Source organism: Chrysochloris asiatica, unplaced genomic scaffold, assembly GCF_000296735.1.
Source record: "Chrysochloris asiatica unplaced genomic scaffold, ChrAsi1.0 scaffold00037, whole genome shotgun sequence".
NCBI classification, from domain to species: Eukaryota; Metazoa; Chordata; class Mammalia; order Afrosoricida; family Chrysochloridae; genus Chrysochloris; species Chrysochloris asiatica.
The window spans coordinates 16,646,284-16,664,460 of NW_006408555.1; the positions used below are offsets into that span (position 1 = coordinate 16,646,284).

The 18,177-nt window shown below is 43.1% G+C and overlaps 1 protein-coding gene across 1 annotated transcript in view; it reads right to left on the reverse strand.

Annotated features, from left to right (window-relative positions):
* HYDIN (HYDIN, axonemal central pair apparatus protein) overlaps positions 1–18,177 on the reverse strand; it is a 402,001-nt gene that overhangs the window by 73,025 nt on the left and 310,799 nt on the right. The window contains exons 49-57 of the mRNA XM_006860316.1: positions 15,401–15,520; positions 14,392–14,551; positions 14,115–14,287; positions 11,762–11,960; positions 7,678–7,777; positions 6,214–6,313; positions 4,501–4,669; positions 3,406–3,641; positions 1,226–1,343 (exon numbers count right to left, since the gene is read on the reverse strand). Of these exons, the coding sequence (XP_006860378.1) occupies positions 1,226–1,343; positions 3,406–3,641; positions 4,501–4,669; positions 6,214–6,313; positions 7,678–7,777; positions 11,762–11,960; positions 14,115–14,287; positions 14,392–14,551; positions 15,401–15,520 (1,375 nt within the window). The remainder of the gene's footprint in view (positions 1–1,225; positions 1,344–3,405; positions 3,642–4,500; positions 4,670–6,213; positions 6,314–7,677; positions 7,778–11,761; positions 11,961–14,114; positions 14,288–14,391; positions 14,552–15,400; positions 15,521–18,177) is intronic.

Consider the following 18,177-nt stretch of genomic DNA (forward strand, 5'->3'; position numbering starts at 1 on the left):
TGCAATACGTCGTCTGATCTCTTGACTTTGTCTTAGGTCTTAGGAGACATAAAATTTTAGTAAAACCTTCTGTTTGAGCTGGCTTTCTTTGAGACTACTCTGTCAGAGGGAGTGGGGGGCACCACCTCATTGTGAGTCCTGATTATTATCTGGCAGGGTGAGCATTCTGGTTCTCCACTAGAAATCCACTGATACCTATTATTTGGCTGGGAGGAGGAAGAGGACCTTGTTACTACTCTACCGATGCTGCAGGAGGAGAGGGGACTGGTGGCCTCTGATACCATTCCAGTGGTGGCTAGCTATGATCATGAAGGGTATAAGTCCAGGCTCATCATGTGATAGGTCTCCACTGACATTTAAATGGGACAGGGGTGCTCATTGTTACCCTGTGGGAATGGAAGACCTGGCTCCCTACTTGGTCTTCTTTGACACCACTTCAACAGGGGTTGGGGGTCTCGTTACATCCAGGAGTCTAGACTCTCTACTTGGCCTTTGCTAGCAAGAGTGAGGGTGGGGACACAGATTTTCCTTGTGGTGTTTGGATGGAGTAGAACAATTACTATCGAAAAGTTTCTGTTGTACTAGGCTGTCCCTTTCCTGGCCTTTTGGCTAGTGATAGTTGGATTTTGTTAGGGATTTTTGTTGTTGTTTTGTTTTTGCCTGTGCTTGTTGATGTTTTGGGGTTTCCAGCTTCCTCAGCTCCAAGTCTGGGATCTATGAGGCAAAAAGAAAACTCAGAGAACTCACCACCATAATGCTCGCAGGGTCCTGAAGACCCTTGCTGGTGTGATTTCTTCTCTCCACAGTGTCTACTTAGGGTTATTTATATACAATGCTCAGCGTTTTAAATTAGACTTCACAGGAGGAATAGAGAAACGTTTATCTACTTCATCTTACCAGAAGGAGAAGCCCTCAAATATTCTTTATTTAAGTCAATTTGAATGGATTTCTGTTTCTTACAAAAAAGTGATTCCTGACTAAAATACATATGAAAAGTCTACACTTACTCATAAGGCAATGGGAAGCCACGCAAGGCTTTAAAAGTCAAGGGAATTGTCCAAATTAAAAGTCGGCTTGCCTGTTTTTAAAATGAAAATGACATTGTGACAGAATGGCTCAATATTTCTGTCACAATAGATTCAAGCCCTGCTATCTATCTCCTAAAGAGGTCTTGGGTTGTAAAAGTTAGCTGGTCCTAAACAAAGCAATGCGCACGCACACTCACCTGGTTTGAAATATTGACTTCTTTTGAAATTGTGTCGGAGAACTTGGTAGCTTTGGAAGGGCCAGTCTTGTAGAAGCTCTCGCTTTCCCTGGATCTTGGGTGTTTAGTGTGACTGGCTCTAATGACAGAATAAAGAGTACACCTTGGGTTGGGGTGGTGACATTAGACTCCACCTATTTGTCTATTACCAGTACCCTTTCTTTGCCTAAGATGGTAGCGGGGTAACATAGCCACTGAATTGTTCATTATCCCAAATCATTTAACAAGCATAGAAGAACTTTGCAGTGATTATATTCACTACATATAAGTCAGTCACAAGGATACTGAACTTTACTATAAAAAAATGTGAATTTTTAAAAGAGTACTTGAGTTCACTGGGAAATATTATGTGGAAAATTAATTTTAGACAAATAATCTTCTATCCAGAATCCTGGTGTGGCACTGTGGGTAAATGTGCTGGACTACAATGTCAGCGGTTCAAGCTCACCATTTGCTCTTTGGAAGCCCTATACAGGGTCACTATCAGTTGGAACTGACTGGACAGCACTTAACAACAACAACAAGCCTCTATCTGATTTTGTTAAAAAGAATAAAATGGCAATTTCTGTCCCTTTTGTTTATATTTTCAGACAAGATATCTTCGGGCTTGGTATACACAACAGTTCAAACACAGACTTTAGTAACTGCTCATGTCACTAAAAGCCAGGTGACCCGATCGTTAGCCACCTAGAGAGCACTGCATCTTAACCTTTTGAGAGTTTTTAGATATTCAAGCATTCATTTGCTCAGTGACCAGAACACCGGAATTTCAACCTAAAGATGCATGAGTCTATGCATCCTAAAATGAAAATGAAAAACAATGCAAAGCAAAACAAAACACAGTGAAATTGATTGTATTCATTGTAAGTGGGCATGAAAATATCATCAAGTAAAAATTATGTTGACATAAAATTTCCAAGAAAGAAAAAGTTTAGACAATTTAACAAAAAATTTCTTAATATGCTCAAACTTTGCCAAAACAGAAAAGGCTATCCATAAGAAGATAAGACAGTTGCAAGAAAATGCTGTGTATCTGAGAATAAAAAATGAATTGGTAAAAATTAAGTCAGAAGTATTTTGGAAATTGGTAAAAAAAAAAAAAAAAAATCCCTAATTTATAAAAAAAAAATTACAAACATTTTATGTATGTTGTTGTTAAGTTCCATCAAGTCAGTTCTGACTCATAGTGATGCCATACAAGCTGGTGGGTTTGAACCACAGATCTTGTGGTTCAAAGCAATGTTATGGTCCAGTGCTTACCCTACAGGGCCACACTGGGACTATTACATGTTATATGAGTCCTAGTGTAGCAATGGACAGCTAACCACAAGTGGTTCAAACCCCCACTACCCCACTAGCCACTCATTGAAACACTATATAAGGTTGCTATGAGTTGGAACTGACTTGATGGTACTTAACAGCCACATCAACGTATTACATGTTACACTTACATGGGTGTTTACATAAATACACATGCATGCATGCACACACACACACACACACATATATACAAGCCAAATGGAAGCCAAAGTACTCAAAATGGTCATTTGTTTTTGGTGAAAGGATTGAGAGTCAGCTGTAGAAACGAGTCTCACTGTTAGAACAGTGATTACATTGGCTGTGGTAATACTGGGACTATTACATGTTATATGAATTGTGGGTAGAAGGCAGAAGCAAAGGCATCACATGCCATGTCTAGCACGTGTTCCCAGACTACCCTGTTCCATCCCCACCAGGAAGCAGAGTTTTGGCCGCTTTGATTTCACTTGTTTATTGTTTAATAGTCTTTTGACATGTGTAGAATGATAGGACAATGACTTATTAGTGAGCCTTGCTTGAAGCACCAGAACTTAGATACAGTCCAGAGCAGAAGTGTTTACATGTGTTTTACTAAAATGTTGCATATATTCTGCAGTGACTAGAAAATGTATGAAATCTGGAATCAGAAGATGTGAGTCCAGAACCATCATCTACTGTGATTTCCTACATGATCTTGCATGAGTGATCTCTAAATCTTACTGACATCACCCACAAAAGGGGATCGGATCAATTTAGATAAAATATGTGTATGCTCTTTGTAAACTGTAAAGCACTAGCTAATATAGAAAGGCAGGAGGAGTTAAGTAAAACACTCATCTTACAGTTTTTTCTGATGAATGGGGCTCTCTCCTGTCAGCCTGTAGAGGGTGTACTTGAAGTCAGTGACACCCTGATTTTCTATGGTGAATGTGGAGCTTTTACGAGTGCCACAAATCAAAGCCCCGAAGTTGATGATGGAGGAAGGGCTGATGTTGTACTTGGAGAACACTGCATTCACGGAAAACTTAATGGGGATGCTGGCAATGATCTCGCCTTCTGCAATAGTAGGTTCAATAATCTAGAAAGGGGACAAAGATTGGGAAGATGTTAGGCACTAACACGTCTCCAGAATTTCCATGCCTGTCTACTTCCTCCCCTGTTTCATCATGGATGTATTTCATTCTATTTCTATTATTGCATCACCAATAATAATAGCAAACACTTAGAGCATACTGTGTGCCAGCCACGGAGCAACATAAACCAACTCTAGCTTCCATTTTATGTTCACCATTCATCTTTTGCATTTGATGACTGGACTCAGCTTCCCCGACTCTCGTGCTCCCCAAATACCTGGGTGGGGGTGCGGGAGGGCACCTTTCCTCCCTGACTCTATTTCTGATGACTTTGAACATCTCTCATCAGATTGACTTTTACCTGCTATTGTTGTTAAGTGCCTTCGAGTCAATTCTGACTTACAGTGACTGTATATGTTTCCAAGGAGTGGCTGGTGGGTTTGAACTATTGACCTTGGGGTTGGCAGTCCAGTGCTTATCCTACAGTGCAACACCAGGTTAGTTGAGATCAAACCCTGGTATGTCCTAGCCAGCTGCCACCATGGTCAGCCCTCCCTCAAAGTATGGCTAGACCACATACCCTTCTTTTGGAGAAACCCAACCCAACCCACTGTTGTTGAGTTGATTCGGACTCACGGCAACCCAACAGGACAGAGTAGAACCACTCCTTAGTGTTTCCTAGACTGTAAATGTTTATGGGAGAAGACAGGCTCATCTTTCTCCTGCAGAGTGGCTGATGACCACTGACCTTGCAGTTCATAACCCAAATGTGTAAGTAACCCACTGTACCATCTGGGCTCCTTTCTTTTGGCCAGGAGCCCCCCAATCTTGCCACCGATCTAGCCCTTTCCTTTGGGCTCTTACATGACAACGCAGGATGGGCAGGTGTTCGATCTTGACTTCCTTTCTGGCACGAAATAACACCTGGACATTTGTGGGCTTTTCCATTGTGGTCAGTGAGCCCTTCTTGGGTTGGACCGAGATCATGGAATTCAAATTGGTCACTGTCATCCCTAATGAGTCCACAGAAAAGCTGGCGGACAGGAATAAAAGTCCATTTAAGTCATTATCCAGGGGACCCAAGATACTTGAGACATTAAAGCATTAGCTGTCGATCATGTCTCTAGCTGTTGCACCATTATGCCTGACAGCAGCCACTGTGCTGTGTTCTGTGACCATCCCCACCTTGCTCAGCATTGCAGGGGCCAGGGATTGGTGGTGTTTGGGGCAAACAGCCATCTCTAGGCTGGTCTGTGGTGAAGAGGTGTCCTTGCAGTAGATTTCTGCTCCACAGGGTCACCTGATACTGAATAAAGACCAACTAAATGAATTTGCCTCTCTCTCTAGAAGTCTGAATGCAGTGTGCACAGAGTGGGCAGTGATGGTGAAGCCGCAATCCAAGGTGAGAAAACAGGAGGAGAAACCACACAACAGAGACATTAGGACGGAAGGTCATGGAGCCATGGGACAAGGTGAGAGGTCACAGAGAGAAGCTGAGGCATGAGAACGCAGAGCGCCCCATCAGAATCTCCTGCAGGTATTGTGGGGATCCAAATGACATTCCCACTCTCCAGGAGACCTGACCATCAACTGCATCATACACAGCACCTTGTCGCTTCCTGCAAATCTTTACAACTGATCTGAGGGGGTTGCTCATGTGACCTGAAAGAGCAGAACTACAACCCTAGTCATAGTCCAAAACAAAACTCACAAATGGACCCGTTTCCGTTAACATCCACTCTAAAGTGACAGCAACCCTCTTTGAGGTTTGTTGGATGTTATTTTGATTTATGAAAATTCATATTTTCATTGCTTCTAACTAATGGGCATTATTGAGGTTGTGGCGGGGTGGGGGATTTCAGCATTCCTTTAGCTGAAATAAAACTACCATGAATACACATTCTCTCTCAAGACTGCAAGAAGGTGAATTCTTCTGGGGAAGGATGATCTTGTGTAGAAACTGACCAGGCATGAATGCTTTCACAGCCACCAAAGGCACTGTGACCCATCTGAGTGACCTCCCCACACTCACTTTTCTTTTTTGAGGAACCACCCTTGTTTAGTGGTTTTGTTTTTAATCTTCAGGGACATACACAGTAGATCTCTATCCTACCACGTTCTATTTGGTTCTTGAAATGTTACAACAACAAAAAATACTGGAAGACACTTCCTTATTCCTTATAAGAAATCTTATGGAGAAGAGCAATTGACAAAATAGGTTAAGAGTCAATAGGAGGACAGGAGAGACGGAGGCCAGGTCTCTCCCCACAGCACGCCCCAACCCGTCTGTCTCCTCTCCCAGCCTCATCCTGGCAATCTCTTTCCCATCACAGCCTCTCTGAGGTTCTAGGTACATGGAGGGACCCCTAGAGTTCCCTGAAAAGGGGCAGAGTAAAGAACAGCATGAGAATCTTGACTCTCTTGCAGTTAGAATTCCAATCGTTTGAAGCCAAGTAACACAAAAAGCAGACATGGTTTTTACAAATTTCTTGACTGATTTGTTGTCTCTCCCAGGCAACCCCCTTTCACTAATGAGGTGGACGCGCATAGTCCCGTGTCTGAAGCGATTTCGTTTACCTGAATATGATCTCGTATTTCCCACGGTTCTTCAGCTGTAGGGGCTGCTTTACCTCTTCCATGACCCGTACAACCCCAAAATCAAGGCCTCCTTCAGCTCCTGCAGAGGGATGGGTGGGCATGGGAGCGAGAAGCCAGGGAACAACAGTACACTATCACTGAAGGTTATGTGGGAAACCCGCAGTGGACAATTTCAAAGAATTCATTTTCTGAAAACCCTGTGGCTAAACAAGTCTCTTGCAATTGAGTTTTGACAGACAAGGAATTGGGGCTCTTCCGCCCTGTTGGACAGAATGCTTCCCTCTGGCTTTCTATCTTAGGACAAACGTCCGTCCTCTCGTGTCTCCCACCAGCAAACATTTCTACCAGTATGCTTTCTAGTTACGTACAAAGTATATGTTTTACAGAGTTGGAATATTACATATACACTTGTACGGTTCTGCTTAGCATTATATCGTAAGCATTTCCCACATAATCAAAAAATCCTCATAAATGTGATCTTAATGGTTGCCTAACATTCCATCCTACATGATTTAAAATATGACTCCTATAATATGATTTCACTATTGTTGGACATTCAGGTTATTATCAGTTTTTCATTACTATAAACAATGCAGCAATAAGTAGCCTTATCTATAAGACCAATGACAGATAAGTAAACATGTCATTCTAACACGAAGAACCTTGCTGAGAAGGTGCCCTATCAAGGAAAGGAGGGATGAAAGGAGAAATCTAATGTGGGTGTTAGGTAAGCAGAAAAAGTGACCTCAAACATATCCATGTCCCAATCCTTGAAATGTATGAATATTTTACTTTACAAGGCAAAGGGGAATTAAGGTTGTAAATTAAATTAAGACAGCTGATCAGCTGACCTTAAGGAAGGGAGATTAACATGAATTAATGGGTTGGACCCAAACAATTTCAAGGGTCCTTAAAACAGAAGAGGGAGAGCCAGAGGGATGGCAGGATGCAAAGGACTTGGATTGGTTTTGAGACTATGGAGGAAAGGACTGTGATCCAAGGGATGGGGGTGGCTTCTAGAAAGTGGTGGAAGCAAGGAAATGGATTCTCCGTGGAGCCTCCAGCAAGGAGTGCAGCCCTGCATACACCTTAATTTTGGTCCAGGGAAATCTCTGTCAGACTTCCGACCTCCAGAACTGTCAGGTAATAATAAATGTGTGTGGTTTTATGGCACTGTGTTGGCAACATTTTGTTACGGCAGTGATAGAAAACCGATACTGGCAGGGAGAGAGATGCCTGCTCTCCAATGACCTCTCTGAGAAGAGCTCTGAGATTTTAGATTTATGACCATTCCTTGCTGTCTCCAGTTGGAGAAATTATTTGTAGTCCCATGGCTCGTATCATGTGGGAGCTGGCATGATCCTTTGCAGCACATTTCCTGCCACACCACAGTACTGACATCATGCTAGTTGTCACCTACGCAGAAGGGAGGGATCCACAGACCTTTGGGGAAGGTGATGTCCAGGGCAATGTCGTAGGACTCTGCAAAGATCAGGATGTTTTCAATCTGAACAACACCAACAAGATTTTCTGCATCTAAAACCTGCCGTAGTGAGAAAAATTCTTCAGTAAAAGCAAGACCCATGGCCTCCAAGTACTCACTGTCTCCTCTTGTCATTCCTGCGGGCAATCCCTCTCACTATCCTCTGGGACCATCTAAACTGATGTCAGTGACCAATGCCAACCAACTGTTGACTTTTGAGATGAAGTAGCTGGTGATAAAGGGTCTGTTTGTCACAGGAAAGGACTGCTGGGTAGTGGGCATGGCACTCCTACATCTGCTGGAGACCACCTACCTCCCGACCGAAGCCTGAAGTTGAGACCCTAAGTCACCAACTCCCTACACTTGTGTTTTGGGTGGCAAGGGAAAATTTGCAGTTATCTCCAAACTCAATTTTAAGTTCAGAGTTTCCACCTTTTCTCTCATCAAATGTTTGCCAGTAAAGAGCAAATTGAACTGACTTGAACTTTATCTTTTAACAACAGAACATAAAGTCTGAATGATCAGCTTCCTTCTGGTGAATACCAAGTGCCCTGAGCATTTGACTTCCTTTGCTTCCCTCCCTGGGGAAGGTGAGTAGAGGAGGTTAAGAGTAAAATTTATAATTGAGGAAAGTAGGAAGTAGAAATGAAGAGTTATATCAAAAAATGAAACAAGTTCACTGGAAAGCTTGCCAAAGGGATCGGAAAGCATCTGGTGTAGATGTTGATGGATTGTAACCTGGGTCAGAGGAGCCTTGAATATGCTAGGGGCGAGAAGAGAGGCTGAGGGGAGACTTTTAGTGCCTGTTTTTTGCAGAGCTACTTTTTCATCTGGGACACACAGGGATACCACACCAATAGTTAAAATACAAGAATGTTTTTGTGTAGGTAAATAGCTTTCATGGTGATCTACGTATCCGCTTGCCATCTGCCACGTGTCCCCTACCATGTGAATCTCTGAACATCCCATGTCCTACCACTTAAAGCATGAAGCTGATCCTGCCAGAGGACTCTAGACTTTGGGGACATCAGTCATGTTGCTTGGGTCCATTGTGACAGACTTAGTCTCTGCCAGGACTGGTACTAAAAATTCTATTGTTCATTCCTGGACTTCAAACATATTTGTACATTGAATGAATCTATCTATCTCTGGCTTTCAAGTATCTGAAAGGTTGACATAAGTAGCAGGGAAGAGAAATTAGATCCATTGATTAGTGTAAAAAGGTACAAATAAATTTAGTGAGTGTAAATTACAGGGAGAATATCTACACTCAACCCAAGGAAGAATTAATTAAGTCAGATCTATTAGAAAAAAAAAAAAGAGATCAGGATACTTTGACTGGTAGTACGTTTTCTGTCCTTGGAGATATTCAAAGAGTCATTTGGATGATTCCTTGAATGCTGAAGAATCAATTCAAGCTTCAAAAATCAGTGGCAATTGTTCAGTCTGTTAACAGATTCTACTGTCAACTAAGTGCAAGTCTGTACTAGACACTGTGGATAAGATGGTGTAGTAAGTTGAATTGTAATGGTGGTTGTTGTATATTCCATCGAGGAGTCGGTTCTGACTTAGCCACCCTGAATAGGGTTTCTGAGAAGTACCTGGTGAATTTGAACTGCCAACCTTGCAGTTCAAACTGACCTTGTGGCCCATTCTAACCCCCAGAGCCTGTGAATGTGATCTTAGTAGGAAAAATAGTCTTTGCAGATATAATTAAGGACCTCAAGATGAGATCATCCTGCTTTATCCAGGAGGAACCTAAATCCAGTGATGAGCGTCTTTGTAAGAGACAGAAGATACAGACAGGTGAAAGTCATGCGAAGTCAGACACAGAGACTAGACTGGTTTAGCCAAAAGCTAAGGAATGCCTGGAGCCACCAGAAACTGGAAGAGACAAGGAAGGGTCTCTCCTTCAGATCTTCAGAGATAGCGCAACACTGGGGATATCGTGATTTTGGATTCCTGGCCTCCAGAACCAGGAGAGGATCACTTTGTGTTATTTTAAGCCTTCCAGTATGATGATAATGTGGTACAGCAAACACGGGGCACCAACATAGATGGCAAACAAGCCAGGTGGGGTCTTGTCCTACTGGAGTCCATATAAGTGACCACATAAGTGTTTGTCAAAATTTGTACCAAATTGTGTAGACCAGGATTTTCAGTACTATGTCACGCCCTTCATTTTGTGATCGGATGCAATTATCCTATATACTGCAAATCCCAACCTCTAGGATGCTAATAAGTCAGGAGTAAGGGCAGTTATGTTAATAAGTCAGGAGTAAGCGCAGTGTGGCACTGTAGGCTAAGCGCTGGACTGCAAGGTTGATTTGAATCACACGGTGGAGGTTCAAACCAATCAGACCCTCCTCAGAAACCTTATACAGGGTTGCTATGAGTTGGAACCGACTGGACAGCACTTAACAACATGTTGATGAGGTAGGGTATAAACTGCATGACTAGGTTGTATCTTGAGTCAATCTCTTGAGACAAGAAATTAAACAAGTGAGCAGAAAGCAGGAAAGAGGAGCTTGGAGCACGGTATCCTTGGACTCAGGGTCCCTGTGCTGACAACCTCCTAGAAGAAGAAGATTGATGCCAAGGCACACGGAGATTTTCAAGGGAAGCCTGGCCCACAGCTGCTGAAAGGAGACAAGGGCCTTCCTCCAGAGCTGGTAGAGAGAGCAAGCCGTCTCCTAGAGCTAATGCGCTGAATTTGACTTCTAGCCTCCTAAACTGGTGAGAGAATAGCTTTGTTTACGTTAAAGCCATCCGCCTGTGGTATTTCTGTTACCACAGCACTAGAGAACTAAGACAGTAAGTAAAGAAACAGGTTAATGTCAGAAAGGGGCAGTCGTGGTGGTTATGTGCTGTGGAGTCGGTTCCGACTCACAGAAACCCTGTACAGGGTTTCTGAGGCTGTAAATCTTTACGGGAGCAGAAAGCCTCATCTTTCTCCCACGGAACAGCTGGTAGTTTTGAACTGCTGACCTTGTGGTTTGAAGCCGGATTCGTAACCACTAAGATACCAGAGCTCCTTGTCAGAAAGGGATAGGTACTCTAAAGAATGAGAAACCGGGAGAGTGATTGCACACGACTGAGGACTCCCTAGATGAGGTGATGAGGGAAGCCTCAGATGAAGTTGTGATGTTCAGAAACCTCTAAATCTAAAGCAGGAGCCAGCTCTCCACTGGGCCCAGAGACAGGACTCCTAGCAAGTGGCTTAGGGAGAGAAGAGCCAACAGACCAGAACGTGGTGAAAACCAGCGAGTGAAGGGAGATGTGGATCTAAAGGTGGGCGGGCCTCAGAGGCAGGTGATGCCCTGCACTTTATTCTTATTGCAATGGGAGCTGTGCACACTGCTTACTGAAGAAGAGTTAGCTGATCTGACCGACATTTTAAAGATCCTTCTGAACACTTGTGGGGTCCAAGAAGAGGGAGATTAGTTAGGAGGCCTCTGTAGAAGTCCAGGTGAGAGACAGGCTGCTGAGGATCTGGCTGAGGGTGGTGGCAGTGCAGACAGAGAAGTGGATGGAAGGAGATATATTTTGGAGGCAGAGCTGACATGAATTTGAGGACTTGGTTGGAGTGGAGGCAGTGAGGAAAAGTGGGGAGATCAAGGATGATTTGCAGGTGTTTGTTGGGAGCAGCTGAGTAGAAAGTGAAGATGTTTACTGAGATACGGAAGTCTGCAGGGTGACCAGGTTTAGGGGCATAAAATCAGGAATCTAGTGTTTACTAAGGTTTAGTAACATCATTTACTCATCTATCAATCTACTCATCCATCTATCCACCCATCTGAAATTTACTTGGCACTGGGAAATCAGCTCTGAACAATACAGACATGGTCCCTGCCTTTGAGGAGGTTATAGTCTTGTTCAGAGCAAGCTATTGTGGGCAGGAGGCTATTAGCTATTAAACGGAGAGCAGACATGAGTGTGGATCAGGGAGTGCTAGCTCAGTGTATGTGTGTGTTCTGCATGTGCGCCAGGAAACCCAGTGTGCAGGCATTTTGATGACCATAGCTGGGATGTGTGGAGCCTCACCTCCAGCCGAATCGCCTTCTTGATGGTGATGGGTTTGGAGGGCTGGAAGTGCACATGCAAGCCGTACTCAGACTTGGGGGGGATAGTCCCCTGCATCATGGACACAGTGAAGTCGTCACCTAGGTGCTCCAGGTTGGAGATCCTCCAGGCCACGGACAGGGGCGTGATGTTGCGGAGGTTGATTACCCTGGATTCTTTTCTGCAGAGACCAAAAGAAGTTTTGTCCAGCACACCTGTTTTCTGTTTTTTAAATCACAATTTTTCTTTTGTCTGTGTTTAAAATTTCTTAGCTTTTCTTTTCTGCTTGTTTCATTTAGATCTTTGAGCTTATGGGGCTGGGCTAATTTGTATGATTTATTCATTTTTCCCCTCCTAAGGAGCTCTAGTAGCATAGTGGTTAAGAATTGGGCTGCGAACTGCAAGGTCAGCAGCTCGAAACTACCTTCTGTTCCGGGGGAGAAAGACGAGGCTTTGTGCTCCTGTAAAGATTTACAGCCTCAGAAACCCTGTGCAGGGTCACTATGAGTTGGAATTGACGCCACATCAGTTCTGCGCTGATGCTACAGTGCCACATCAGGAGTCCCTCTCTGTGGATTATGCTATGCAAAATGACCATGGTGTTCCCTGACACTATGGTCCTGAGACCCCAAGTCCAGCAACTCATTGCTTCAGGGCAATGTCCCTTGTATGCATGGTGCTGTGGGTTAATGCTCTGGACTGCAGTCTGTTTGAACCACAAGGTTGGTGGTTCAAGCTTACTAACGACTGCTTCGAAAAAATACAAAACACCACCACGAGGCGGAACAAACGACACAACACCAAACAACAACATGCTTCACCACATTCATAGGTGTGCTTGCAGCAAAGGTATAATGATGTAATTTTAAGCTTAGAGAAAAGTTGTAAGAATGCCTCTATCCTCTTTCCTAGATTCACCAATGTTTATGTTTTGCCCTCATGTCTTTGCATTCAAATTCACATTCTTTCTTTCTTGTAAATATCCATTTTGTTTTTCTGAACCATTTGAAAGTAAACTGGAGCTATTGTGCTCCGTTACATTTTAATAGTTTAGTGTGTGTTTCCTAAGCATAAGAACATTTATTAAACCCAGGAAATTTAACACTGATGCAATTCTATTACCAATTACAAATATGATAATATGTTGGTACATTAGACTGCTTGATGTTGTCCCAGAGTTTATTTTTACTGAGGGTTTGTTTGCTTAAAATACTTACCTCCCTCCCTTCCCTCTCTCCAAGGTAGAGAGAGATTAACTGATGGCCCCAAACGCACAGAGTTACTGGCAAGATTTAGGCTATTGTTTAGACCCATGCCTCAGAGCCATATTTACCTCTGATAGGGAAATGTCTGTGGCCTGTCAGAAAAAACCCACATTTGCAACTTCAACTATTACTTAACCCACTGCACTGATCAATATTTACAAGGGAACAGGGTATGGTGATGATAATCAAGGAATGAAAGATACATGCCCTACCAAAATTCTAACCCAGGACCTCAGAAACAAACCTTCTCTATTTACAGCGATACAATAAATGTGAAATTCTAGTTTGGGCCTAGCCTTTTTTGTTTGCATACTAATTTCTAGAACACAGATTCTTTTGTGAATTCTTTTGTGAATTGGGTGAAGGTTGACAGAGTGGATCAGTTTTCCAGTCAACCATTCAGACCCACTTTGTGGAAGTCCTGATCCCACTTCCTCCACGTGCTTCCTGTGTCCCTTCCTCCTTCTTTCCCAATGCTTCTGAACTTTGTGCTCGGGTAAATGGTACCCTCCTGATCTCAAATGGGTGATCATTCCAAGGATATGAATACCTTCCTAATGGTGTTGTTCCCCATGGACCTATCTTTTGGCTGAAGCTTGAACTATGGGGGTGAGCTTATTTCCAGTCCTGCAGGGTGACTAAGACCTACAGTCACGGGAGCCCACCAGTATCTATCTGACTAGTAAGTCTGGTCCTTTTTATTTACTTATTTAGTTTTATGATTTTCAGTTTTAGAACAAAGATCCTTAGCTTTTTAGGGTAATGGATCCCATTGAGAATCTGGAGAATCAGTTCTTCTGAGGGAAATGCACATAGGCTCGCATAGTGACATTTGACTTTAGGGGAAATCCTCAACCTAATGAAGTCCATCCTCTACACCCTGGTTAGCAACCTGTGAATTATTAGGGTTACTAACATTCCTGGTTTACACAGGCTGAGAAATTCCCTAAGATGCAGGAATTTCAGTGTTAAAATCAGCAGAGTCCTGAGCAAACTAGGATGAATTGGTCACCTTAGAAGTGAATGATCTCCAAATTCCTATCTAGTCCTGAATCACCCAGAATGCTTACCTGTGCAGCAAGAGTCGGTCAAAGTGCAATTGCTTGTGATCCAATTCCAGTTCAGGGCGGACCCCCTGGCAGCTTAGTTTGAAGATGGCTGGCTCTGGGTTCTCCTTGATGCAGCAGACGATACTGTCTTCAAAGGTGCCAACTGCAGTTGGGTAGGCCCACACGGTTAGCATCTAATGGAAGAGTCAACAGTAAGTACATTTAGATTAAGGATGCCAAGGCTCCAGCTTTTCCATTAGGGCCTGGCCTCAGTTGACTTGTTTCTATGGGATGGTACCTGCTTCTCGTTAGGCTTCAGGGTCATGGTGGTGGGCTCCAAGAAGTAGGTGTTTGCTCTGACATCATGCTGGAAGCAGAAGTATGCCTCCACGAGCACTGGGGAATTGTTCAGGATTGTCAGCGTTTCCATGTTGCCTGGGAAAATGGATGACTTGTATCTGGAAATGAACAAAAATGGAGATGCGGTTGTGAGGATTGCATGAGAACCCAGGTAGAAGAGGAGAGTGCAGAGTACAAACCAATTTAAAGGGACAGTGTGACCACACGGAGGCAGTAGCATAGGGGAGGAGAGCATGCACTTTGTGGTTGTGCAGACTTGCATCTGATCAGACCACAGCAGCCCCTGCCTTGCTCGCCCCAGCTGGGCCTCCTTCTCCAGCATCACTGTGGGAGGCTCATCCTGTTTCTCACTTCATTCCAGCCACAGTGGAATTGCATTCACTTCTTGAATGCATGAGTGAGTGAGTGAGTGTGTGTGAATGAATGAATGAGTGAATGGTTTTAAGGCTTCATTTAGATTTGTCTAGGCTTTTAAACTCTGCCCTGTGTGTAGGAAGGAAAGGATGAAAGGGCAGGCATTGGTCATAGGTGATGAAGCAGGCACAAACCCTCCCCACAACACACATGTGCATTCATACACTCATCTTTCAGAGAACATGGCGGCACTGCTTAGTGGATGGGACTTGAATGGGACAAGTCTGGGTAGCACATACTAATCAATAAAACTTTACTCACTCTTATTTTTGTTGTCATCATTTCTATAAATTTTTGGAGCTGACAGAGAGGCACATTTTCAGTTTTAGGCTCAGTGAAAGGAACTGTTGTTGCCAAGAGCTACACAGTTGTGAGTGCCTGAGAGGGAACCGGAACTGAGCTATCCTAATTGGTGTTTCAGGTCTACCTGAGTCAGCATGACTAAAAACTAAGTCTAGGAGGAAGCTCATCTGCATTATCCGGGAGCCCAACCTGGGAGTCTTAAATCTTTTTTGAGAAAATAGAGCACTTACTTATCTCTTGATTTTCCGCAAAGGAGTGGCCCGAAGTTAAACATCTCCATGCTCGTAATATACTTCTTAAAGGTGACCTCCTGTGTCTTTGGGTCCTTCTTCCTCTGAGGGAACACCACTCTAAACACAGGGCAGAAGGGGTAGGAAGCAGCTGTCTAAGGAAAGTTCGATGCTACCACTTGATGTTTACCTGAACCCAACACTTCCACTGGAGCAAAGGGGCCAGGAGTCTCAACTCCTAATTTGAGAATATGGTTGGGAAGTTGCCCCACTGAGTAACCTCAGTACAGTTTGAATTTCAGAAAAAAATATTCTCAGGTGTATTCCTTAACAAAGGGTTGGTGACAGAACTGAGCTAGACTTCCTGTTCTAGCACTCACAGTTAGAAAAATCCGGATGGAGAATGAGTTCTGGTAAGATGTTCATTAGACTTTGAGTTTCATAGTCAATGTGGTTCCTTGTTGACAACTGCAACAATGCTTCTAAACGAGTCACGAAGGCCCCTTCTCCGGACAGGGTCAGCCCTACAAGCTCACTCAGCCAGATGTCTTTGTGAGTGTGTGAGCTGCACAGTGGCACGGGGTAGCTCTGAGAAAAGTCTACCCATGTGCGCATATTCCGGTGTATAAAGTCTTAGAGTAAATAAGAAACCTTGTTCAAATTGGCTTACTAGTCAATAACCTAGTCAGAGGAAGGCTTTCCCCCCTTCCTTCACGCCTACTGTCTTGGATTGAATTGTGTCCCCCGAAGGATATGTTCCATAACTCATCCGTCAGTTTGTTGTACTATGTTGGTTGGAATGTTACTGTGACACTGGTATTTGAAATATCAGAAAGATTACCCACAGTGCACAGGGTTCATCAGAGCTTCCAGACTAAGACAGACTAGGAAGAAGGAGAGGCAGATTACTTCTGAATGGTTAGTCACTGCAAACCTTATGATTAGCAGTGGAACAGTGTCAGATACAGTCTCAGAACATGAAAAAATTATGAATAGCAACAGAACATTATCAGATGTAGTGGTAGAAGATGAGCCCCCTTAGGTATGAAGGCATTTAAAATATGACTGAGGAAGAGGTGCCTCTTCAAAGAAGAGTTGCCCATAGTGACGGGAATGGAGTAAAGCTATTGGGACCTTCATTTGTTGACGTTGTACAACTCAAAATGAGGAGAAACAACTGTAAACACCCATTAGTAACTGGAACCTAGAATGTACAAAGTATGAACCTAGGAAAATTGGAAGTTGTAAAAAATGAAATGATCACATAAAGATCCAAATCCTAGGCATTGATGAGCTGAAATGGACTGGTATTGGTCATTTTGAATCTGAAAATCATATGGTTTTCTATGCTGGGAATGACAGATTGAAGAGGAATGGTGTTGCATTCATTCTTCATCAAAAAACATGTCAAGCTCTAGAAGTAATGAGAGGGTAATATCCATATGCTTATAAGGAAGACTACATAATTCCACTACTATACAAATTTATGCACCGACCACTAAAGTTAGTAATGATAAAATTGGAGAATTCTACCAACTCCTTCAGTCTGAAATTAATCAAACATGCAATTAAGATGCATTGATAATTACTGGTGATTGGCATTTAAAGTTTGGAAGCAAAGAAAAAGGATTTATAGTTGGAAAATATGGCCTTCCTTGGTGATGGAAATGATGCTGGAGACTGCATGATAGAATTTTGTAAGACTGATGACTTATTCATTGCAAATACCTTTTTAAAACAACACAAAAGTTGACTGGTGGTGGTTACATGCTGTGGAGTCAGTTCTGACTCACAGTGACCCTGTACAGGGTTTCCAAGGCTGTAAATCTTTATGGGAGCAGAAAGCCTCATTTTTCTTCTGTGGAACAGCTGGCAGTTTTGAAGTGCTGACCCTGAGGTTAGCAGACCAATTCATAACCACTACAGTGGCGCTGTGGGTTAATGCGCCAGACTGCAAAGCCATTTGAACTGCAAGGTTGGCAGTTCAAGCTCACCAGCTGCTCCTTGGAAACCCTATACAGGGTCGCTATGCGTCTGAATTGACTCGATGGCACTTAACAACAACACTACCAGAGCTCCTTAAGAGGGGATTAGCCTTGTGGAAAGAGAAAGGCTGTGTGCTGGCAGCCAGGAGGCAGGCTTGCAAAATGTGCCCTTTAGTTGTTTAAATGATTATATATTCCTGTGTGTGTTTCTGTACTTAAAAAAAAAACACCAACAACATAAAAAGAGAGGGAATAGAAGCAAATACTGTTAACCGATGATGCATGGAGGGGACTGTAATCATTGCAATGAAACAAAATATGATAGGTTGAGTGCAAAACCAACGTTCTCCCGTGTAAATGATCACTCAATTCACAATAAAGGTGTTTAAAAAAACAAAAAGGTGATTAGCAGCTGGACCTCACCAGATGGAATAAAGACACAGGAATCAAATGGATTAATTACATCTAGAAAAGCTCCATATTATCCAAAACAAGGCCAAGGGCTGACTGGGAACAGACCAAGTGCTCACATGCAAATTCAGGCTGAAGCTGAAGAAAATGAAAACAAGTCCACAAGAGCCATAATATACCATTGAACACGTTCCACCTGAATTTAGAGACTATCTGAAGAACAGATTTGATTCTAGACACTAATGACCGAAGACCAGAGTGTTGTGGGATGACACCAACACCACCAAACAGGAAGAAAGCCAAAGGCCATTAAAGAGACAGGAAAGAAAGAAAAGACCAACATTTTGCTGAAGAAAATTAAAAAATGGTTGCAACAGTACA